At 48.5% G+C, this 23,330-nt stretch overlaps 10 protein-coding genes across 10 annotated transcripts; 7 read left to right on the plus strand and 3 right to left on the minus strand.

Moving 5' to 3' along the window:
* Positions 1–296: 296 nt before the first annotated feature.
* Positions 297–1,372, plus strand: N7500_003309 (3-hydroxyacyl-CoA dehydrogenase family protein; the record flags this gene model as incomplete). Its single annotated transcript, XM_056674455.1, has 3 exons — positions 297–425; positions 475–574; positions 642–1,372. The coding sequence occupies 3 exons, from the start codon at positions 297–299 to the stop codon at positions 1,370–1,372; spliced, it is 960 nt and encodes a 319-aa protein (XP_056534980.1).
* Positions 1,373–3,030: 1,658 nt separating this feature from the next.
* arp6 (actin family protein) lies at positions 3,031–4,611 on the minus strand (the record flags this gene model as incomplete). Its single annotated transcript, XM_056674456.1, has 4 exons — positions 3,031–3,169; positions 3,225–3,287; positions 3,342–4,047; positions 4,107–4,611. The coding sequence occupies 4 exons, from the start codon at positions 4,609–4,611 to the stop codon at positions 3,031–3,033; spliced, it is 1,413 nt and encodes a 470-aa protein (XP_056534981.1).
* Positions 4,612–5,448: 837 nt separating this feature from the next.
* On the plus strand, positions 5,449–6,490 carry N7500_003311 (alpha/beta fold hydrolase; the record flags this gene model as incomplete). Its single annotated transcript, XM_056674457.1, has 3 exons — positions 5,449–5,718; positions 5,907–6,260; positions 6,314–6,490. 3 exons carry the CDS (start codon positions 5,449–5,451, stop codon positions 6,488–6,490), a joined length of 801 nt encoding a protein of 266 aa, XP_056534982.1.
* Positions 6,491–7,049: 559 nt separating this feature from the next.
* N7500_003312 (uncharacterized protein) lies at positions 7,050–8,317 on the plus strand (the record flags this gene model as incomplete). Its single annotated transcript, XM_056674458.1, has 3 exons — positions 7,050–7,205; positions 7,270–7,748; positions 7,804–8,317. 3 exons carry the CDS (start codon positions 7,050–7,052, stop codon positions 8,315–8,317), a joined length of 1,149 nt encoding a protein of 382 aa, XP_056534983.1.
* A 763-nt stretch (positions 8,318–9,080) lies between these two features.
* N7500_003313 (uncharacterized protein) lies at positions 9,081–10,187 on the plus strand (the record flags this gene model as incomplete). The annotated part of the gene is made up of 1 exon (XM_056674459.1): positions 9,081–10,187. The coding sequence occupies one exon, from the start codon at positions 9,081–9,083 to the stop codon at positions 10,185–10,187; it is 1,107 nt and encodes a 368-aa protein (XP_056534984.1).
* A 159-nt stretch (positions 10,188–10,346) lies between these two features.
* N7500_003314 (uncharacterized protein) lies at positions 10,347–13,460 on the minus strand (the record flags this gene model as incomplete). The annotated part of the gene is made up of 1 exon (XM_056674460.1): positions 10,347–13,460. One exon carries the CDS (start codon positions 13,458–13,460, stop codon positions 10,347–10,349), a length of 3,114 nt encoding a protein of 1,037 aa, XP_056534985.1.
* A 1,669-nt stretch (positions 13,461–15,129) lies between these two features.
* On the plus strand, positions 15,130–16,374 carry N7500_003315 (uncharacterized protein; the record flags this gene model as incomplete). Its single annotated transcript, XM_056674461.1, has 1 exon — positions 15,130–16,374. The coding sequence occupies one exon, from the start codon at positions 15,130–15,132 to the stop codon at positions 16,372–16,374; it is 1,245 nt and encodes a 414-aa protein (XP_056534986.1).
* A 727-nt stretch (positions 16,375–17,101) lies between these two features.
* N7500_003316 (60S ribosomal protein eL13) lies at positions 17,102–18,220 on the plus strand (the record flags this gene model as incomplete). The annotated part of the gene is made up of 5 exons (XM_056674462.1): positions 17,102–17,104; positions 17,235–17,268; positions 17,374–17,420; positions 17,550–17,708; positions 17,786–18,220. 5 exons carry the CDS (start codon positions 17,102–17,104, stop codon positions 18,218–18,220), a joined length of 678 nt encoding a protein of 225 aa, XP_056534987.1.
* A 583-nt stretch (positions 18,221–18,803) lies between these two features.
* On the minus strand, positions 18,804–20,708 carry N7500_003317 (uncharacterized protein; the record flags this gene model as incomplete). The annotated part of the gene is made up of 2 exons (XM_056674463.1): positions 18,804–19,746; positions 19,795–20,708. 2 exons carry the CDS (start codon positions 20,706–20,708, stop codon positions 18,804–18,806), a joined length of 1,857 nt encoding a protein of 618 aa, XP_056534988.1.
* Positions 20,709–20,975: 267 nt separating this feature from the next.
* N7500_003318 (oxidoreductase-like domain-containing protein) lies at positions 20,976–21,659 on the plus strand (the record flags this gene model as incomplete). Its single annotated transcript, XM_056674464.1, has 1 exon — positions 20,976–21,659. The coding sequence occupies one exon, from the start codon at positions 20,976–20,978 to the stop codon at positions 21,657–21,659; it is 684 nt and encodes a 227-aa protein (XP_056534989.1).
* Between the last annotated feature and the right edge of the window lie 1,671 nt (positions 21,660–23,330).

Genomic DNA, 23,330 nt, shown 5'->3' on the forward strand with positions numbered 1-23,330 from the left:
TATAGGCATCAGCCAGACCTTTAACTTCTAATAAGCCCTAACGATTGACGTTTCGATTGTGGTTCTATGGTATTACCCCTAGAGTCAAAGTAGTTCGGTGGACAAGATTGAGTACATGGTGGTCGATGTACGAGGCGGTGAGATATATTCTCCCATGGCCACTGCTAACTGCCATACAATGACGTCCGAAGGCACGTGAAGTCATCGTAGTACGGAGTATACTGATTTGATTCCTCGCACTTACCTTCTTCACTCCTTTTGTTCATTTTTCCATAGCTCCAGAAATCACCACAGCCATGCTTAGCTCTACCATTCGCTCCGTTTCCCTTCGCAGAGGCCCTGCTGTGGCCCGAAATTTCTGCTCAACATCTGTATTCCGCGCAGCCGAGGTCAAGTCGCTGGGCGTTATCGGTGCGGGCCAAATGGTGTGTATCACAAAATGTACCACCACGTTGCAAGTCTAACACTTTCCAGGGGTTGGGAATTGCGCTCGTCGCTGCCCAGAAGGCGAAGGTTCCGGTAACTCTTGTTGACACGTCGCAGGCCTCTTTGGATAAGGGCCTCAAGTTTGCCGGTACGCCGAGCTCCAGTTTTGTTTGTTGCGTTCACCTGGAATTATCTGACATACCATTGGATGATAGATAAGCTTTTAGAAAAGGATGTAGCAAAGCAGCGCATCACTCGTGAGGCAGCTGATGAAGCCCGTGCGCTTATTTCTACAAGTTTGGTGCTAGATGGTCTGTCCGGAGTCGACTTTGTCATTGAGGCTGTGCCTGAGATCCCGGATCTAAAGACAAAGATCTTTGCCAGCTTAGCCCAGATCGCACCAAAGCATGCCATCCTCGCAACAAACACCTCTTCCATCTCCATCACCAAGATTGCCGCTGCCACCAGCGCAGACCCCACCGACCTTCAGGCTTCCTCCCGGGTTATCTCAACCCACTTCATGAACCCTGTTCCCATTCAGAAGGGTGTAGAGATAATCCGCGGACTCCAAACCTCCCAGGAGACCATGGATACTGCCATTGCCTTTGTCGAGCGGATGGGTAAGGTGGCCTCTGTGTCCGCCGACACACCTGGATTCCTCGCCAACCGTATTTTGATGCCTTACATCAACGAGGCAGTGATCTGTCTAGAGACTGGTGTTGGTCAGCGTGAAGACATTGACAACATCATGAAGACGGGCACCAACGTTCCCATGGGCCCCCTTGTTTTAGCTGATTTCATTGGCCTCGACACATGCCTTGCAATCATGAACGTTCTGCACCAGGAGACTGGTGACAGCAAGTACAGACCTGCTGGTCTCCTTCGTCGCATGGTGGACGCTGGCTGGCTTGGCAAGAAGAGCGGCAAGGGTTTCTACGACTACTAGTTGATATGCATGTCTTGGATGGAGAAAAAGCATTTCGATCAAGATACCCTTCCTGCATAATATTAATCTAGATCGCATTTGCTGAAATTAAATATTGATTACCCGCCCTCATCCATTCTCTCTAAGCCTCCTCCCACCAACAAGGTTCGCCCGCTGATTCCGCTTGCTCCATCGCAGCGACCAGCGTGTCAACATCAAAATCCCCCTCTGTATCCAGGTCTTCATCTTCGACACCACGTGGAGGACATTCGCATCGGCCGCGTTGACCACAAAGGTAACTTATTTTTCGATCAGCGTTAACTTTTTGCCTCGTGCGTGCATGCATGAACTTACCAAAACTGATACCCACACCTACAAACCATGTGGTTACATCCATCCACCTTCTCAACCAAATACAGGCAATTGGAGCATCTCTGCCAATTGTTCTCTTTTGCCAGTCGCAGCGTCGCCTTCGTCTCGGAGTCATGGCTACACGACCAGCCGAGATGGAAAAAGTCCCCACACTTGGAGCAAACCTTTGCCCGGCAATGAGGACAAACACGATATCCCAAACGTGCCCCGGGGCTCCTTGGGGGAATCCATCCGCCACACGTTGCCCGAGGACAGTACAATCGCTCGAGAGGAGGGACTTTATTCTCCTCCCATCGAGCGATATAGCGCCTTTTGTTTTGAGAATTCATTACTGCCAAGACTGCTTTTGCAGGGATCTCTTGTGAGCAACATTTTGCCGGAAACGTCTCCGGGCTGTTCAAGGCTGTGAAAGACATTCGGCGGAGGCAAGAGGGACAGTATTGATGTTCACAGGGGGCAGTTAAGAGCTTGCTCGTTGGGAACTTTTGGAAGCACCCTGTGCATCTGTGAAGAGTTAGCATGGTGCTTTCAATTGCCTTCCAGTTGGCTTTAGGCTTTCTTACAGGCCTACCTGCCCGTTCACCTTCTTGAATACTCGCTCCAAGTAGTCCAGGAGTTTTTGAATGGACGAGCGCCTCTTAGGCATTTTTCCATAGATTCGGTATCAGCTTAGAGGCAGAATCAATACTAGGCCCTTCAAAAGAGGGACAAAGTGCATGCCAGACCCAAGAGTCCAGGCCTGAAAACGTCCTTTTATGTAGAAGTGCAGGGTGCACCTGATATTTTAGGCCATATAGTGATCGTACATTTAGCCATGGATAAACAAACACTATTTACATCTTTGTTCCTGAAGGTCCCACGGTTGAGAATGGGATGACGGCTACATCTGAGGGACTGCTGTCTTGTAGTCTGTGTGTCAAAAGAACGATGGGCTCCTGTAAAAGGTCTCTTTATCCCCTTGACTTGCAAAGCAATGGGGATGTCATCGAGGTATTCAAGCTAATAGCCCTAACGTAAGATGTGAAGAGGGTCCAGACATAAATCCATGGATCTGGGAATTTCCTAAAGAAGTAAAATCACAGCTTATTCCAACATTACCTAGGTAGAGCGAATAATCACATCGTAATGTGAGATCTACGGAGTTCTAGCCTTGAACTTAACTTCTGTATATTTGTTTCAAAAGAGTCGTACATTGACCGCTGACACTAAACTAGGGTATCACTAAATGCTATAAATGCTGTCGGTTTCGACCGTTAAAAAAACTCCCATGATACTTTTGATCCCACAAAGATCGGTCGATTGAGACCTTATACAAGGCCAGCAAATCGCCGAACAGCCCATCCTGACCCGTATTCTTGGTATTCTTGGCGGGTTATGGACACTTTGCCAAGTTCCTCTCTGTTTGCAGCAAGGCGAGTACCTCCTAGCCATGTTGAGTGAACGGGGCTATTGCAAATGTCAGTATTCTAGATTCAAGATAACCGAACGGATGGTTACTCACTCCTTAGCCCGGCGTACCCTCACGACACATTCAGCAGAGGCAATCTGTCGCAATTCGGTTTCCCTGTAGGAGTCAATTGTTAGTAAAAATAGAATTATTGGACTGTCAAGAACCTACAGTCTTTCCATAAATCCAGGAAGTAAAGAATTTCCCCCAACAACGAGGACGTTCGCCAAGAAGGCAGAGTGCAGGCCAGTAGGCAGAACCGATAAACTTTGGAGAATCATGTCGGGTATACCGGCTGAATTCATGCCAATATCTCCGGGTGTGAATAGAAGCTCCGGAACAGCAAAGCGTTCATTGCCCAGAACTAGTACATCCTCTGACAACACCTCCGCGCTGAGCCCAGAATTCGCTCCTTTCTTCTTTTTTGCATGCAAAAGAGGATCATGAGCTCGAATGAAGCCCTTCTTGTTTGCATTCGGGTCTGGGAGGACGTAGTCCAACACGATTCCCTCTTCGGGGCCACTCTGGCGCTTTCGCCCACTTTTCCATGTTTGTTCCAGATCACCTGCAAAGTCATTGCTGACATAGCAAACCGCCTCTTTGACTTGATTCATAATATATGATTCGTCTACCATGTTGTATTGTCTCATTGAAACAATCTCTTTCAGGTAGTTGGTAAGGTGCTTGCCTCCAAGGTCGAGTCTTCGGATCCCGCGTTGAAGAGCTTGTCCTCTGTAAACTGGGGTCACTGTAGTGTGCGAGTATCCAGAATCGACGACCACTAAGCAATCTGCGGGCAAGATAGATGCGTCGGATGTATTGGAGAGAGGATCCCCGAAAAGAAAATGGATTTCGTTCCATGCGTTGAGGGTTGGGCCTATATGCTCCGAGTCAGTACGAGGTCATATACTGCACCAAGTGATCGGACTAGCGCACCCAAGCATCTCGCATATCCGCCAAATCCCCATTCCTCCATAACCATCTCATCAGTGTTCCGTTGTAAAATGGGCAAGGCATTTGGCGCCTCAGTAAGTACAAGGGTAGTCTCTTCTGGATCCGCGATGTGATAATTTCGATTCTGAACCGTCACCTTCCCATCGAAGAAAGACTGGTCCCAGATCTCTCTCTCAGCTTCCCAATTCACGACATATCCCTTTTCCACCGGGCGCCGGAACATCGCCTCATTCCAGTCGTTAACTGTCGCTAACTGCGCGCCGATGACAATCTTATTATCGCGGGTTTTAACGAGAGCATTTGGTATTGAGGAGCAAGCGGAAAGAGTTTCGTCGGAGGCCGGAGCTTGAGAAGCGTAGCCGGCTTTGATCATGTAGGCGCCATTGTCGATAATAAATGTTTTGTCCGGAAGATGTCGCGACGTCTCCACGGGCTGTGTGGGTGTTGCGGGTGTCCTTGGAGGAGCACGAGCCTTGACTGTTCCCATTATAGCTGGCAATAATGAACAAAAAGCTTTGAGCTTCCGTCAAGCTAGGACGCAACGATAATGATGTTTGTCTTGTTTGGTATCAAAAATTCCTGCTTAGATAATGCGAGATTCCCGGATATCGTCACGTGCAGTTTTGCTAGGTCTATGGGGCAAGAAACATCATGCCTATTTCCCACACTCGGCAACTAATAAAGTAGGTTATAAGAGGACGCAGGACTCTACCAAGTAAATTCACATGCATTTATAGGTCTTTGAATCTAGGAGGTGAGATCTATCTGCTGGCGACCATCACAGCACTGGGGCGGTTCGGTCAAACTTATACCCGAAGTACTCGTTGCACGACATTTTTTATTCACAGCATCCATACAACACAGGTAATTTTGTACCTGAACACCCTGAACGTGGCGATTTCTTCACAAATATCTCCATGCACGAACGTTACAGGCTTTTTCTGGAAGATGAACGTACCAATAATATCTCAGAAAGCACCCGGCCCCACCACCCGGCAGCTTTAGCATGGAGTACGTGGGCTCGAAGCTGTCGTTAATTGTGCAGAAATGAAGCCAATCCCGACGATCGGTCTGTCGAAATGACCCCACAAGACGGTCAATCCGGAGATCAATCTCTAGTTTAGGACAAAAGACGAGGGGGTTGCACAACTCTCGGGATTTGCATACTCCATACGGATTGCAAGTTTTTTTGTTGTACAGGAAAATATTGAGGGGCCAACTCGGCTAAGTCTCGTAGGTGGACATATTGCATAATGACTTCCTTCCCCAAAAGTATATTGTAAACATCCCAACATTCTTCTCGAAGGCCAGTGATTATTACGGAATGGCCGCCCTCCAAACTATCGAAGTTCCACACCTAGGTGGCATCAAAGCTGGATACGCCTTTTCTAAGGACCACTATGATCCTTCCAAGCCGACATGTGTGCTCGTTAATTCTATGTGCATGACCGTATCTCTCTACCATGATCAATTCAACAATGAAGCTCTGACAGATACCATGAACCTTCTGGCCATTGAGCCATTAGGCCATGGCTCTACCAGTTCTCCCTCGGAACACTTTACCTACTGGGATTCTGCCCACATGGCCTTACAGGTCATGGACCACTTTGGGATACAGAAAGCTTTCGCCCTAGGAACAAGTCAGGGGGATGGATCGTGACTAGAATGGCCCTCCTAGCCCCAGAAAGGGTAAGTCTCAGTCCCTTCATGAACTGTTGATTAATCCCAAGCCAAAGCAACCTTCGAATTTCGATCCATAATATTAACTTGGCTTGCTGCTAGATTATCGGTCTCATGCCCCTTGGGACCTCCATGGATTATGAATCCTTGGATTCTCGGTCCAAGGGCTGTTGGGACCCTGCTGCCAATCTCACGGTATTTTATGAAAAGTGGACCAGTCCCTCGGCTACACCCGACTTTGTTGTGGATGATGTCTGGTGCGGTCTAGTGGGGGGAATTGGCTTTGGTACCGCTGCCAACGAAACGAGATCCTCGTTCTGGACTCAGACTTTGAAGGAAGTGTATAAAGGTGATGAGGGCCGGAAAAAGGTCCGAATGGCGCTCAATTGCCTACTGGAGAGGGATGGGCTCCTGCTTCGGATCGGGGATATCAAATGTCCTGTCTATTGGTTGCAGGTGAGTCCTCTGTTTACTGATCTAGGTGATTTATGCATTAACAAATTAATAAGGGAACTGAAGACACTCCTTTTGGGACGATCGTTCCTGCGGAACAGATTAAACGTTTTACCTCGTCTGTGGAGGCCAAACTGGTGATGATTGAAGGGGGTGCCCATTATCTGAATGCCACTAACCCAAAGGAGGTCGATGAGGCACTTCTGGAGATGGTAACGAAATATTCCGTATAGATATAGAATTGGTGTGATAGGTTAATATTTCACAATATACAAGGCGTCAACTTCACTAAAGGAGCCAAATCAATATTCACCTGCCAATTTGAGCCTTTCCTTTTTTTTTAAAAAAAAAGAATTTCGCTTTTCGTCAAGCTAGTGATTTATCTTGCTTTACTTGTTTCGAGAGTGGGACCTTTCGTATTTTCTGCTTGGCAAAATCTTCCTACCCAATTTACTATCCCTGCAACCATGTGGATGATCTACTTTGGATCCGCAAGCCTTTGACACCCCAACGGTTCCTCAATATGTACGCAGATTGATATTACATGCACAGGATTAAAGCAGGTTCCAACGGGGCTAAACTAAGTTCAAACTTGAGACACGCCAAGCTTGTCAGGCAAAACGTTCAAAAGTGGAATGATTTTTTAGAATCTATTACTCGTCAAGTGGAGAAAAGGATATCCAATGATCAATTCGACAAAGATGGGACCTTTTTTATGCGATTTGGATGCGCATCCCGTAAGATTTCATTCTTGCTGGGTTGTTCTATGTTCACCTCCCTGAACCAAACGTCATGGGAAGCGACCAGGACAGTCTGCAGCCATGGTCCATAGCTACCACGGCCTCAGTCACAGTGCTGGCCTTCGTGACTGTGTGTCTTCGACTACTCGCCCGTTATGAGCGGATGCAAAAGCTGTGGTGGGATGACTATATGATCATCTTTTCTATGGTTAGTACGGCCTTCTCACCCCATTGAATCCCAACCGCATAGTTTCTGATCATCGAAATATAAGCTATGGAACCTGATTGTTGTGGGATTCATCTATGCCATGATTCATAAGGGAATGGGACTCCACGCAAGCACTGTTTCGCCGGAAAACGTGGTTTTAATTGCAAAGTATCTTGTGGTGGCCGAAGTTCTCTACGTGTTCAACCTAGTCTGGACTAAACTGAGCATTCTACTCATGTACTACCGGATCTTCCGCTTTCCTTACTTCAAGACATGGGCATACATCATTGGAATCTTTATTATCCTTTGGGTGATCTGTATAACCTTTCTCTTCATCTTCATCTGCGTCCCCGTCCAGAAGCTGTGGTATCCCCAGATTCCAGGACGATGCATCAATCAGGTTGCTACGTGGGTCGCCAACGCTATCTCAACAATCGCAACCGACGTTGCTATCCTACTCCTTCCAATCCCACAAGTATGGAAGCTCCAACTTCGACTCGCGGAAAAGATAGCTGTTTCAATCGCCTTCAGCTTGGGGTTCTTGTAAGTCATTCACTATCCAAACAAAAAAGAAAGACCTCCAATCTAACCTCAACAGCGTCGTCTTCGCCTCCGCCTACCGTTTCTCAGTCCTCTTCAGCTATAGCCCAGCTGATTCGTCCTATACTCTTGCACCAACAGTTGGCTGGACCGCGATTGAGATGGCAGCCGGCATCGTTTCTGCCAATCTCCCAACCCTCCGCCCTGCTTTCCGTTTTGGGGCACGCATGCTTGGTATCCACGGTAGAGTTTTGGCTCTCTTCAGGAGTACAAACAGAACGACATCCAAAACCTCGGACGCTATCACTCAGCCTTCAAGAGCAGCAGAATCCACTACCACCATCATTCAGCACACCAAGCATCCGAAACGGCACTCTTTCTATCACTTACCAGATGATCCTAGCTCAGTGGGAGAACAGCCACGAATGGATCCCTCATTCGGGCCGGACTATGATCACGCAAAGACATACACCAATGTGTTGGGTCCGAGAGTTGGCGATCATTCTGATGGTGATGAGATTCCCCTGACTGAGATTAGAGTCGACAAGGAGTTTACCCAGACTACGCGGTAAAGAGATTTGTCCTCTGTATATATTTATATTACGGTTTCAATTAATATCATAAGATTGGTCATCCCTCAGCCGCCCACTGGCGAGTCGTGAAAATGTTTAGCTTAAAATATACATCGATGTACATCATACGGCATCCTAGGTAGAACGTACAGTCGCACCCTATAATCCCGGGCAGGAGCCAGGCCGCTAGGTACGTTTGACCAATTGCTTTGGGGCTTTTCACTTATTACTGCTACCCATTACCTATATCGTCAAAAGCTCACAACTGGACCGTCGCTCCAGCTCTGTATACATTAGGAGGCACGTGATGGAACTAATCCATATGGAGGCCGCTTACTCAGGTCGCTCGGCCAGCGATGGGCAAGACAGTTTTACTGCATTGGCGCATTTGGGTATTTTAATCCAACGCAAGCCACACATGGTTATTAGATAGGATATGTTATTTCGAGAGCTCCTCGCGACGCAATCAAAGTGCACGAATGGCCAGACCTACTACCAGGGCGTTGATACATGCTAGCAACAAACCATCACCACCCTGAAATTGAGAGAGAAACAAACACAGTCAGAAATCTAGATGAATAGGATCATTTGAAAACAGCAGACCAATTAAATCAGCCTCAAGCTTACAGCTTTGAGATAGAAATCCCAGGTGACCCCGCAGAGCCCTAATCAGCCCCGCGATAATTAGCAGACCCAACCGCCCAAATTTTTTCCCAGCTACACTCCCCTCCAACCCACCCCTTGGCAGCCCGCGACGTTCACAATGTCGAAACAACTATCCGTCATCCTCGGCACAACCCTAACACTCATCGGCCAATTCCAAACGGCTCTCACCACACCCCCAACTGCCGCAACCGAAGCCGCAAAAGATGCCGAAGCCTTGCCCCTCCTAACGGTCTCGTCGAGCGCGCTCAAAGCACAAATCACGAAACTCTCTTTGCTAGCCGTTACCTCGCCCTTTACGCATTCCGCTGTCGGAGCTGTGCTCCGCGAGCTCAATGAATCCGTCCTACCGTCGCTCGTGACCGCTTCTCTTCTCGTTACACCGGGTCAATACACCAAGGCATTTCACTCTGAGGTCCTGGCTCTTGTCAAGACAACTTTGACGGAGCTTTCGGTGCTGATTCAGGAGGTCAAGCGCGTCGGAGAGAAGAAAGATCAGGAGAAGAAGGATACAGGGAAGGAGAGCGATGTGACGAAATCTGAGAAGGATGCTGTGATGCTTGCTACGGGCCGTGCCTGGGATGCGTGTGACGCTACGACAGATGTTGCGAATAAGGGGGTCGTTGGGTTTGTCATGCGTCGCGTCGAGCAGTGGAGGGATCTTGTTCGCGACGCGGTTGAGGAAATCGAGGATTGGGACCCTGAAGAAGAGGATGATGGTTTCTTGGATGATCTTATGGGTGATGAGGGAAAGAGTGCTGGGGATGATGATGATGGGGACAGTGACGAGGATAACGAGGAAGAGGTGGCTGCCCTTCAGGAACAGAAGAAATCTACTCTTCGTTTCCTCAAGCCTATTGCTCAGGTCTACCCGGCTGTCATCAACAATAGGCTGAAGAATGCTGGAAATGTGCCGTTGGCTTCGTCATCTGGTGTCAAAAGACTGGAGTCATTGATGTTGAATCTGCAAGCAATCCCGGACGATGTCGATGAGGCAGCTGGCGCGTTGTACGAGGCCAATTTTGAAAGCTCTGCTGAGTATCTGCGGAAGACGAAGAAGTGTGCCACACAAGCGGTGGAATTGGTCGCGTTACCCTGGGATGCTGCAAAGACCAAGGACGACGCACCTACAGACAAGTTCGCTACATGGTCGAAGACGTGGCTCAAGGTGATTGACGAGGTCAGCAAGCCAATTGAGAAAAACTGAATGTAATCATTGATCATGACACTACAAAAAAGATAATGATGAAATAATAAAAGCCCGAGAAAAGCATAGACAGCAATTATCATATATATTTACATAGCACAAACATGGTCATATTATACAAGCCTTCTTAAATCAGGACCTCCAGTTAGATCCCCTGTCTTAATACTCTTCCTCGGGAGCTTCGTGTTCCCGCTCCCATTCTGGAAGATCACTAATGGGAATCCGGTCTCGCAAGAATTCCAGGATCGCATCGGTTCCTTTGGCAACTACTTGCCAGCGAGGTACTCGGAATCGATTACCAGCCACCTCAAACCGTCTTAAGGCCGATCCATTGCCCCAGTTCTGAGGAGAGCGTCCAGCAGCCAGTAGGCCAATCTTTGGAGGAAGCGAATCAAGGTCGTTGTTGCTTAGCTCCAAGACCTGCAGCCCTTGTACAGCTTCGAAGTCCAGACTAGCGATCTGGTTGTCCGAGGCTACAAGAGTCTTGAGCTCTGGGTAGATCTGTCTCAGATGGGGGAGTGGTCCCTTCAAACGATTGTGCGACACATCCAAAAAGGTCAAAGATGGGGCTATCAGGTTGGATAAGAGAGGGTCCCATGAAGTCAAGCTGGCCGAGTTCAAAGTCAGTGACTGAAGCTTGGGCAACTCAAGTGGGGAAGACAAGAAGTCAGCGCCACTCAAGGGGTTGTGTGAGAGATCAAGCTCGACCAGACATTGCGCAAGCATTCCAATTGCAGGGGCTGGTAAGCAGGTCAGCTCATTGTGCTGAAGATAGAGACATCGAATGTCCAGCAATGGAATCATCTCCAGCTGCTCCACCTTAAGATCGGTCATTTCAGCATAAGACTTGTCAAGAATCCCACCGGATTTGATCTGCCAGCTGCCATCGAGCGCGGGATTCTCAGGCGCTAAAGTGAATTGCGTGGCGACTGAGCCCTCATCATCTGTGTCCTGAGGATCGGGCTCACAACGACTCCGCAAGTCTAGTTTAATATCATCGGTGTCCATTTTCAGCAGCCTGCGCTCACGAAGGGGGTTATTGGAAACTCGGAGAGAGGAAAGGTTTTCCATCAGTCCAATCTTCTCATCCAAGTGCGTAAGGACATTTCCTGTGAAATCGGCCTTCTTGAGGCTCTTAAGCTCCACAAACCCTTGTGGAAGGTCTGCGATTTTGTTTTCCTCGGCAGACAGCGTTAACAATGACTGCCAAGAAGACATACATGGGAGATGCGTGATGCGATTGACACTGATCAGGAGAGTATGTAAATTAGGAAGTTCAAGTGCATCATTAGCAGAAAAGACCATCACGGCGTTATTGGCGACATTCAGGGACTGCAATTTCTCCAACTTCTTCACTGTTGCCGGTATCAAAGTGCCTTCTAGCCTGTTTTTCTGCGCATTGAGCGTTTTTAAGGGTAGTTTGCTGAGGACCTCGAACGGCAAAGAAGTGAACTTGTTCTCACTGACATCCAGTGTTCTCAGAGAGCTCAATCCAACGAGCTCATCTGGGAGTTTGGTGAGAGTATTGCCACGTAGATCCAAACACTCCAAGTTAGGAAGACGACCAATAACGGAATTTAGTTCCCCTTGCAATTGATTATTCGCGAGTTTCAGATCTGTCAAAGACTTTATCTCCGTAATTATCTCGATACTGGCCATGTCCAAAGCATTATTCGATAGGTTGAGAATGTGTAAGTTTTGCAGACGTCGAAGACCCATCGGAAGTGATTTGAGTATATTCCCATGGAGATCCAGTGTTTCAAGACCCCCAAATTGAAGTCCTCGATCTTCACTGTCAGGATCAAACTCCTCCGGGTTGATATCGGGGAAGGTGGCATCTGAAATCTGTTCCAGCTCATTGTCCGCGGCATTAAACTTGACAAGATCAACATTTTCAAACCAGTTCGTGGAGTTATCTGGGTCATAGTCGTACATCGTCAGCACTTCTTTTGGAATCTCCTTCAAGGAAAACGCTGCGATGTTCAACTGGCCGGTGGCACGTGCTGTCTGTACGCGCTTCCGCATCACCAAAGAGTTGGATCCGTTGGGTAGTTGGCTGAAAGGATCGTCGTCGTCGCCGCCTGCCCACGAATCGAGAGGCATATCAGTGGGTGGGGCCTGATAGGCTTGCTTTTGGGGGCTTTCATTTTTCTCCCCGGCCGCCACCGCTTTACGAGCTGCCTTTGCCTTTGCTATAGTTTCACGTAGCGTGCTGGACGACTTGGAGACTTTTCTTGCTTCAAGTTCTGCCTGCTGCTCCGGGGACAGTTCATCATGCATGTTGGAAGACGTGGACACATGTCGTGAGCCCGTCGAGGGAGAGCGTAGGGTAGACACCTGCTCTGTTTGAGGTTTTCTTGTCTTCTTCACTTGGAGTGGTCTTTCTGGGGGACCCATGTTTGACTTAACAGACTTTGTGGGGGCCTTGCTAAGTGACGGGCGGAAAAGGGAGGGTTTTGATGTGTCCTTGTTCCCAATTGGTCTTTCGGATATATTTTTCTTGGGCGGGGAACTGACGTCCGTGTGAACACCGTCTCCCGGTGCTACACTATGTCTGGGTGACGGCTGCTTTAACCTTGATGGGCTCACAGTATCATCTGAGCCGCGGACTGGAGAAAGAGATCCAGCAGTCGACAAACGAGCCTTTGAGGGAAGGCGCAGCTTCGAAACAGGTTGTACATATAGCTCGTTACTGGGTGGTGCACAAGATGATGTCCTCGATGGCGACCTCGAGACATTGGACACATTAGACGGTGCGCGAGATGGGGATCGTACCGGGCTGCTCCCATTAAAAAAGCTAGACTGCCTTCTAACCGAGGCCGGTGATGGTGGAATTTGCGCTAGTGTCTCAAGTGTACGCTCAGACAATGATGGGCGTATTCCACGTCGGCCACGTGCTTCTTGGGCGGATACGACTGATGCAGTATCATCATCCCCAGCAGTCGAGCTCGTCTCCTCTGGAAGATGTATCTCGTTTTCCTTGCCGTGGATATCGTCTTGCTTGAGGGTCGGGATGGGATCATCCTGCAGCTTAGGCGACGATAATTGCTGCGAGGACGGCTTTTCCACGAGTGAGTTGTAAGATGGTCTTCGCAACCTCCTTTCGTCCAAGCCAGGATCGGCTCGCAGTCTGTCTCGGGAAGGTGATGGTTTGATCGATTTTGATGCGGTGGTCGTAGGTAAAGGCAATCTTGAAGTAAGTCGTGGGATGCCACTTGTAGGACGAGGTATACCACTCGTAGGGCGTGTCGATGTCTTAGGTTGTCCTTCCATATTGGCCTTTCAGTTGCTCGTGGTAGTCTTCGGTCAGGGAGAAAGTCGCACGTCAAGAAATTCGGTCGCTCATTTCCGATGAGAGTGGGACAAAGAATGTGAAGGGCGGGGAGAAGTCGCAGTGGCAGTTTTAGCCCTGTCAAAATCGTGGTCTGTGGCGCAGAAGAATGAAGAAGCAGAGGTCTAGAATTGTTTCGAAATCGGATTGTTTACATTTGTAAGGTCTCACAATCCCGCTATCGTCGCCTCAGGCATCGTTCGATTTAGCCCCGATTCATGAAATGTTTTGTATCAAGCAAACAGAACACGAATCTTGTATCATTTTTTTGTCGTATATTGATATAACTTTACTTGAATCTGTATTTGGCTACTCTTTTATATGAATATTATCCATTTATTTTGTGGTCGTCTGACCCATAGTCAGCCTCCTCCGTCGGATATATACATCAAAGAGCACTGTCACATCACAAACAAATATTCAGCGCAACTCATAGCAGCGATCTTAAAAACCTCCTTTCAGTAGAGCTTAGGCCACCACTACCGATGTAAGTAGGGGTCAGAAAAGACATGTGTTGTCACATCTCACCAATAAGTATAGAGGATAGAAGCATGTCCTGGTATACTGGACCCGGGAGTCTGCGGGTAGAAGAATATTAGGAGTAAATACTTCCCATTTGTGTCTAATATTCTTCTGTTGCTCAGTATATCTTTGATAGATTGAATACTTTGCTTATGTTCAAATGCGAATCATGGCAATCGCAATTTCAAAGATCTAGTTATTTGCAATTACCGCCGAAAGAGGGCTGATGTCTTGAACTGCTTCAAGCAGTCACTAAGAGGGCCCGGCCCCGTGGGTATTATGTCCATAAAAGCCCTGTGTAATGGGTTTGACATGCTAGATATATAGTGTGTTCCTTTGTTATACATAGATAATTCGATCGTTATATATTGAGTGCTCCGTATAAGCGGGAAATTTCAAGACAAACGTTCTCTCTATTCCCTTCCGATGATGTTATGGAGGAATCCTAGATTGGTCCCAAAGTATCAAAATCCAAACACCTCATGATATCATACAAATCGAGATCTTGATGCTTATCGGTTGCCTGCCCAACCCCCCAGCGCTTGCCCGGTCGCGGGTGTTTACTTGCCCTGAGCGTCCCGTGATCATCAGACTAACCCAAATAGGCTTAGCAGGACCATTTCATCACCTCTGATTGGCTCATATTCTTAGATAATTGACCGGGCTGGGACATGGACTAACCCAAAGCGGGTACCTTGAGACTCTCCTGTTCCCAGCCTCCCAGCCCCTCCCAATAACGCATTGAGTAACTCTCTTAAGGTCTCGCTGAACTCCATTATTCTCCCTTCTTTCATCCTTCTCCAATCTTTCCAAGTCATTGTCTTCTTAGCTTGAAATTTTAGAACCCTTGCTCCCTGATCCTCCATCTTCCTTGGCTCCTAAGGCATACCTGGAGCATCTGTGCGACCGAGCCCAAAACCTGACTGATATCGGTCTCCGGTATGTACATAACTTTTTTTGGCTCTTCAATCGTCTGCGATAAAGATGCTGATAAGAAGAATAGTGTGAGGACCCGTTTCCCCACGGCTAGCCCTTGTGGTCTTATCAAAGCGATAGTTGATATCAACACCACTACATAACTACACATCCATGTCTCAAAGCGCCTCACAAAGCTCACTTGGAGCGCCTGTAGAGATCGTGCCCTCAACCCCAGTCCGCCGGGCCACTTTGTCCCCGTCGCCAGAGCTCAGCGATATGGCAAAGCACCCATCATCCCAGTCGGATAAGAAGTTCCTCTCACCCCCGCCATTGTCGTCATCAGATATGACACCTCCACCTTCATCTCAAATCCCAGGGGCCCCGCTTCGTTCTCGCTCACACTCGCGCTCTCTGAGCCCTGCATTGATGAAACCGACCGATATAGACAAGTCGTTGTGCGATGCCTACGGTGCCTCCGAAAATCTGCCCACCGTGGAGGAAATCGACAACGCCAGCGAAACCCAACTGCGTACCATTGCCAAGGACCTTCTAGCTGTAGCCCGAGAGTCGCGCATGTCTGCGCTGCACTTCAAACTACAGAACAGCTTAGTTTCCTTCGCTAGCAATGAAGCTGTCAAGCGCGCCGAGGTAGAGCATCAGCTCGCCAAGCGGGAAGTTGAGATCATTCAGAGCGCCGAGTACCGCAGTCGCTCGCGCCCCGCGGATCCCATCACGCCCAAGCAGTCCCAATCCGTCTTGAACTCCGATTATCTCTCGGCAGTTCAGCGCTCACAGGAACTAGAAGAACTCAACACCGTTCTAGACCGAAGACTTCGAAAGGCGAAACGCGCCATCGATGAAGCTACTAGTCGGTCTCTGGACCTCGAGGAGCAGAATCTCATGTTGAAGCGCCGGATTGGTGACAACCGCAAGCACTTTTCTCAGATCTTTAATTACAGCAGCATGTCACCGGGCACCCAGAATGATATACATAATATCTGCCACGGTGAACACACAGATGGTCTCGCCGCTCTTCTTTACGCCGACAAACTCACCAACCAGACGCACGCTTATGGTACCCACTCTACAACCTCTGTCCCTGTCACCCCAAACCACTCAAAGACCCAGTACCTCACACCAATCGGGCACCCAAAAGAGGACCACTATGATAGCGATAGCACCGTATCCCTCTCAGCCTCTGAGGCTGCGGAAGAGGCTCTAGGCTCCCCGCACCACATGCGCTCCGCTGTCCCCAAGAGCAGCACATTGCTACAGACAAAGTTGTTCGGCCAGGTGCAGAAACCCGGCGTGGAGCGATCTCGTGCTGGCAAGCGCAAGGCAGCCAGTGACGCCAGCATTACCGCCACAAAGAAGTCTAGAACTACGAATGGTATTGGCCTGGGCATCAATGCTTGAGTCCATATCCCGTATCCACACGAATAACTCGTGCTTTGATATGATTGATGACCTAGCGCTGCTTTGCTTGTTACGATTATGGGAACCTCACGAATGATGAAGACATGCCAGATATGGTGTTTTCAAACTAGCGACTGATTTTTGTGGGCACTTTGTTTATGTTTTTTTTTCGAGGGGGAGTGGGATTCTTTTGTATGGAGAGGCCATGCGAGACAATGATCCATGACCCTTCACATGTGGCGTTATTACATTGGCTTTTTGATCCGGGAATGATGGCTGTCTGTTGTGCGCCCATTCGTCCTCATGGACTTGAATGGTGGAATGAAGCCAACGGGCTATACAGCTATACATGGGATTTTGGGATATGAAATTGGGATGGTACAACCATGTACAATAGGGATAGAGTGTTCAGGAGACTAACAAATTACAAGAAAGCAATATATGGAATTTTTAGGACCAATGAAATCCATCCAATATTTCAAGCCTTTGGATTTCAAGTCCAAGATTGATATCATAGCAGACAAGCCTCAAATAAAAGAAATAAAAAATAACGAAATATAACTCTGGCAGATTACCGAATCCGGCTTGGTTAGGGCTCGCTAAGCGAGGCGGTGTGTCAGTCAGCGGGCGGCCACACGAAAAATGGGAACTTCATTTTCTGCCGTGAAGGAGGATTTGACCAGCAACCCTCGACGACCACCACCCGGCTCGATCCCCATCCGTCACCATGGTGCGTTCCCTATCCCTGCTTGGAAGATACAATGAAGGATTCGACTTGTGCGATTGAGAGAAATCGACGGATCGAAATACGCCTCGAAAAGAACGAAATGGTTGACTGACCGATTGTGTGGGATATATAGGCGATCAAGCACAACAACCAGATTCAGAAGAACCGTGAGTGACCCATGGCTTTGCACCTCTATGTGGTCGCTTCGAAACGACAGAAGGACATGAGGAAATGAGATATGAAGGAATAGTGATTAACGAATTCTTGATTAGACTTCCACAAGGACTGGCAGCGTCGTGTCCGTGTGCACTTCGACCAGGTACGACTTTCCAACCTCCCCCCGACCACAGAAGATTTTTTATTCCGAACGATGTCGCAAGCAACTTGGAATCGAGGAAAAATTTTCTTCGCAGGATATGAATTTGGTCGACTAACTTGAATCGCACAGCCCGGCCGGAAGCACCGTCGTCGTGAGGCCCGCATCGCTAAGGCGGCTGCTGTTGCTCCCCGTCCGGTCGACAAGCTGCGTCCCGTTGTCCGATGCCCTACCATCAAGTACAACCGCCGTGTCCGTGCCGGTCGTGGTTTCACCCTCGCTGAGCTGAAGGTAAATTGAGCTGCATCGAAAAGTGGAGGCACTATGAATAACTTTACTGACTCAATCTCTTTTTTTGCGCTCTATAGGAAGCTGGTATCCCCAAGAAGCTTGCTCCCACCGTCGGTATCTCCGTTGACCACCGCCGCACCAACTACTCCAAGGAGTCCCTGGTTGCCAATGTCGCCCGTCTCCAGGACTACAAGGCTCGCCTGATTCTCTTCCCCCGCAAGAGCGGTCAGTTCAAGAAGCTCGACTCCTCCGCTGAGGAAGTCAAGGCCGTCAAGGCCACCGTCGCTGAGGGCAAGCGTGACGGCATCGCCACCCGTGTCGAGGCTACCTTCCCCATCACCAACCCCACCGCTGCTGAGGCCGTCACCGAGGTCAAGCGCGACTCGCTCCCCAAGGGCGAGGAGGCTGCTTACCGTCGTCTCCGTGACGCCCGCGCTGAGGCCCGCTACAAGGGTATGCGCGAGAAGCGTGCCAAGACCAAGGCTGAAGATGAGGCCAATGCCAAGAAATAAATGTGTTAATTCCCTCCTCGTGCTGATGATGATGATCGGGTCGGTTTTCGAATCGGGGATTAGTGTACTCTGGCATGTCGTTGCGCCTCTTCCTTGATTCCCTCTCTCCCTCCCCAACTTTTACTCCTTTTTGTCTCTAAAAGAAAGAACTCGGAAGATCTCTCGAAATTCAAAACCGCCCAATTCTCTCAATCTCGACTTTGTCTCTGTATCTCTAATGCTTTTTGTGGCTGTTTAGCTGGTAGTCCAGGCCTGGTATCTTGGGCCTCCAGCTAGGACAACATGGAAATATTATCGTAGATCATTACATTGTATCTTTGTAGCTTTGGTATGGATATAGGTTTTGTTCGGAAGAATGGGAATGCTCGCATTCTGCACATATTTATGTGTATGTGAACAACTGACTATACAGCTATCAACCAGCTCATATATGAAGGCTTAGCTTCTAAGCAACACTCGTTCAAGGCAATACATTAAATTCTGCAGTCTGGGCTCTGCTCGGGTATCTTCAAGAAAATTACGCTAAATTACCGCTCCAACGTCAATTGACAATTGTCTCAAAATATCAAATCAAGAAAAAAAATCAAAGACCACTGAACAAAGCACCAAGAGCACCTTCAGTTGCCCTTACCACCGCATTAACATGAATACTGCCCTCCACGCCTCGTGGACCCAAAGCCCCATCCTCACGTAGCAACGCATGGAAAAGCTTCTTTGTCTCCTGATCGATTTTCTTATCTGCCCCAGTGATCGACACGCTAATCTCAGGCCGCAGCTGAGGCTCTCCAGTCCATTCATCCAACACCAAAGTATTTGACAAAAGCACTCGGGGACTGGAGTCAGAGTGTTTAGGCTTGATGACCATGCTATTCCGATCTAAGTGTGGGATCAATCGTCGCAGTTCAGAAAATGTGATAACGCCGTGCTTGCTTTCCGAAACAGTATCATTTCTGCCCTGTGAGGCCCGGCGGTTGTATTTCAGGTCGATATGTGCCCATAAACGGGCGCGAGTGATTGCAGATTCCCAGTACCGGTTGATTCCCCAGCATAGAGTTGCCACGTCGAGTTTCAAGAGAGGGTTATCTAAGCGGGCATCAATCCATCGGCGAAGAGCTTCAGGGACTTTTCTTTTCTTGCTGTCGCTGCCAGTGGGCACTGAAAGAGAGACTAAAGACTGGGTCTCGGGATTTGTCTCATAGACAATAGTCACATTGTATGAACCGGCTGGGAATGGAGATGGGGGAGAAAATGTCAGTGTGTGTGTTTCTGACAGCTCGTCGATGCGTGACGACCGATTTGTGCGGGCTTTGAGGGTCAAAGGTGCGAAGGCTGTTAGGTATGGCAGTGATTGAGAGGCTTCTTGCAGAGCAAATGGATTTGTTGGTAGTGATGATAATTCAGGTTTTGGGCGAGGTATATTGGCACCGAACGGGAGTAGAGTAGCGAGGAGTGATGATATTGATTTGGGAGCTGTCTTGGGCACTGGAAGACTTGCACGATTCGCCTCTTCGGATGTGAGTAAAGACCTAGAGATTGTCAGCAGTGTTCAAGCCAAAGTTACCTGTAAAACCCACAGAAATTTGTCGAGTCCTCTGTTATCACTTTTCCAGTCAGGATTGGACTCGATTTTCTTTGCCCATGTTTCCAGTTCTTCAACTTCGCTTCTCAACCGTCGCAGATCTGCCGCGCTCTTCTCGCGCGAAATGCGTTTCTCGCGAACAGCCGCTGACACTGCACCGAGGTCTGATACTGTCTCAAAGTGTTCCGGTGGAGGGGATTGGAAGTTTACTGCTTTCAATGGGCTTTCGTGTAATGCATTAGCAATTCGTCGTTTCACTCGTTTCTCCGGTCGTCTACTGGGGCTGCTGCTCAACATCCCCCTAGGTCGATCCGGGGCCTTCTCTAAACCTAGTTGTGTTGGCGTGGGGGGAAGATCAGGTTCGAGGATATCTTCATCCATGAAATTAGTGTCCAGACCCATATCCATATCTGCTTCTTTCGTGGCGCTACCCAGTTCCAATGCCAATTGACGTTCTGGGGTATTCGATTCGGGGTTTTTTGGCTGTGGCATTGGGGACCCAAACACAAAATCTCCTGGGAGAATCCTCCTTGAAATCCTGCGCGGGGGCTTTGAGAACGCTTGCACGCCACTTGAGCGCCTGTTGGGCGAACTTTCGGGCGCCTCAGAGCCTCGAGGTCGGGTGAGGGGACTTGCAGAGGCATTGAGCGAGGGTCGGAGCGCTTTACGGTCGCGCAATCCAAATTTTCGAGGATCTTGGTGCCCAGTATCGTTGCTTGCTAGTCGTCGGGCAGGAGATCTGCTGATTGCGCGCTCTAATACATCGGGATGTGATCGTGCAAGACTGGCCCTCGTTGGAGACTGGAAGGAGGGTCGTCTCGACCGATGCAGCTCATGTTGAGAAATCTCTGGTGCCACAGGAATTCCTGACGTCGCACTTATTTTCCTTTTTTTTGCTGGGGAATCCATTGTCGCGTGGGGTGCTCTCGTCTTGCCCGAGGCGCAGATGACGGGAAGATAAACAAGCCCACTGTTTGCAGTGTTTGTACTATGACTTAATCGCCCCTCGTGCACACACGATCTTGTCTTTCTCCTACTCACGCCATGGAGTGTCTCTCGGCAGGTACAAGATACTCGCTAATGAGATCTGTTTTTCAACTTCGCTCTTTCCCTGACAGAACGTTTCCTTCATTTTCTTCACATCGACAATATGCGCTGGTTCCGACCCCCCGGCGCATGAACGGACACCGCCAATCCGACCAACCCGATACCTATAATACTCCAGCTTCCCTGGAGGAAATCGCGGGTTCCACTCAAGCTCACCCTCTGTCGGGATACTATTCATTGATTTTGAAATCAGACTCACCATACGCTGCCGGTGCATCGACATCGCGCCCGACACCCGTTCGGCCCGAGGCCAAACCCACGCCGACATCTACCGCCACACCGCAATCGCCTCAAGAAAAGATGGCGATTGTATTTGGAACCCCTCTCGCTGGTCCAGGCCGGACTTCACGCTATAATCCTGGTGAAGCTCCTCCAGAGTCAATGTGGAAGACCATCAATGGAGTCCCTATTCCTCCCCAACCCGAGGAACCGGACAATTGCTGCATGAGCGGATGTGTACACTGTGTTTGGGATGACTTCCGGGATGAGATGGAAGACTGGGCATCCAGGGTTGCAACGGCCAAAGCTAAGGGTGGGCCTGAGAAGGGAACGAAGGACATGCGCACGGCGCCTCGAGCGGAAGTCCGCTCAGCCAGTGCCAGCATGGATGATGATGGCGGTGGCAGTGAAACAAACTGGACTCTGCCAAGTCAGGATAATGACTTATTTGCGAATGTCCCTGTTGGTATACGGGAGTTCATGAAAACGGAGAAAAGATTGCGGGCGAAACGTCAGGAGGATGCTACAGTGTGAGCTCATGGGGCTTATTTTCTTGCTTGTTGATTTTTATACCCTGTGTTATACTACATTAGAACAAATCGGGGGACTTGTGCCTAGAGCGCATCAGACATAGCGTATGGTATATAGATAGACTGTAAATAAGACCTTCAAATGATGCTACGACATTTTCTTATCCCCGTTCAACAAGATACCTATTAGAAGCAGTTGTAATTGTACATACTTGGTGCGATCCCGACACGACCCTTTAGTATGAGTATTTTGATATTCGCGGTGAGCTCGGTCTGTGTCAAGTCCATCTTTAAGGGGGCTCTCGGACTTTTTTTGGTCAATCCTCGAATCTGCACTTACGGAGTACACTGTTTAAGCTTGAGTCCTGCGGCTGACGGGTTTTACCCACACCCTATCGGGTATATTTTACGACTTTCAACAATACAACCTCCCAAAATGTTATATAATTTACACATATTAATCTCAATCAGGAAACTAACCAGAGACTTTAATTAGACCAGTAATAATATATCCCTTTGCTTAGCATGGAGCGTAAGGCCTGAGCCCTCATTGGCTCGTGTTGATAGTCTTTGTTCCTATTTTGGTAGTAAAACTATCGGACGCTTTTGCCTGTTCTTATGTGACTTTAGCTGGAATTTGGTAATATGTACTATCTTGAAGAAGTAATTGGTGAATTCGCCCGTTCTTTGACATTGGACATCCAAAGGTCTCTCCTTCATGACGACAATCGCACCAAAGAGTTCCTGGACAATCATTCCAAACTATTGAACGGGTAGATCTGGTAGGCATAGTACAGGTGACCACTACTTTCTTGGTGTCAAAAAGCGGTTTGATTCGTTTTCGAATAACAATCCTTTGATGCTGGCGCTACTTGCTCAAGTCTCTCACATGTCTGCTTGCATGTCAAGCGAGCGGCTTCTGGAACATCCTTCTCAATCAGCTTTTTGTTTCAGCCTATGGGCCACCTCCAGGATCTAGTGTTTGTGTTGCAATGACTTTTATACTCCTTCGACTGGCAATTATTTCTCCGAAACGTTTCAGAAAAAGAGACTGCAAAATATTCTTTACGTCGACGATCCGTGGTGGCCTCCCACTGGCCCAGGGCACTGGGAAAGGCATACTGTATTACCACATGGATGCAGAGGACACACATATTGGGTATGGATGCCAATGATCAACTTGAATACAAATTGAGAAGATATCAGCGGCAGACTTTATAAGGGCAATTATTTGATACGGACATCGCACATGGGCAGGCTGTGGCTCTCTCGATCGAGTAAACACCGTTATGTTGTTGCATAAAAACCCAAATAATAGGGTATCTACTGTGCAGAATTCATATTTTAATGTCCGCATAAAAGCTTTAGCCATGTATTCAGACATCCTGTTGGCCTCATGTATAAATATAACGTACAACATACGTGTTACATGCAGTAGTTCAGAACTAGTTCGGTCAATGACGTATATGCTTGATTCCTGCTTCAAATGTCCAAATTTCCACATGTCGTGTAAGTATCTAGATGAAGATTGAATCCCCTCTAGCTTGGATGGAGGAAATAGTCCTTAGCTCAATGTCGAGACTCTCAATATCTAATTTGGTCAAAAGTAGGCTGTGAGACCGTGCACAGATGCCCGGGGGGCCTTGTTGAATCGGAATAACTGCCATGCAGAGCG

The sequence above is a fragment of the Penicillium coprophilum genome (genome assembly GCF_028826855.1).
Source record: "Penicillium coprophilum strain IBT 35676 chromosome Unknown utg000002l_segment0_segment1, whole genome shotgun sequence".
Classification (NCBI taxonomy): domain Eukaryota; kingdom Fungi; phylum Ascomycota; class Eurotiomycetes; order Eurotiales; family Aspergillaceae; genus Penicillium; species Penicillium coprophilum.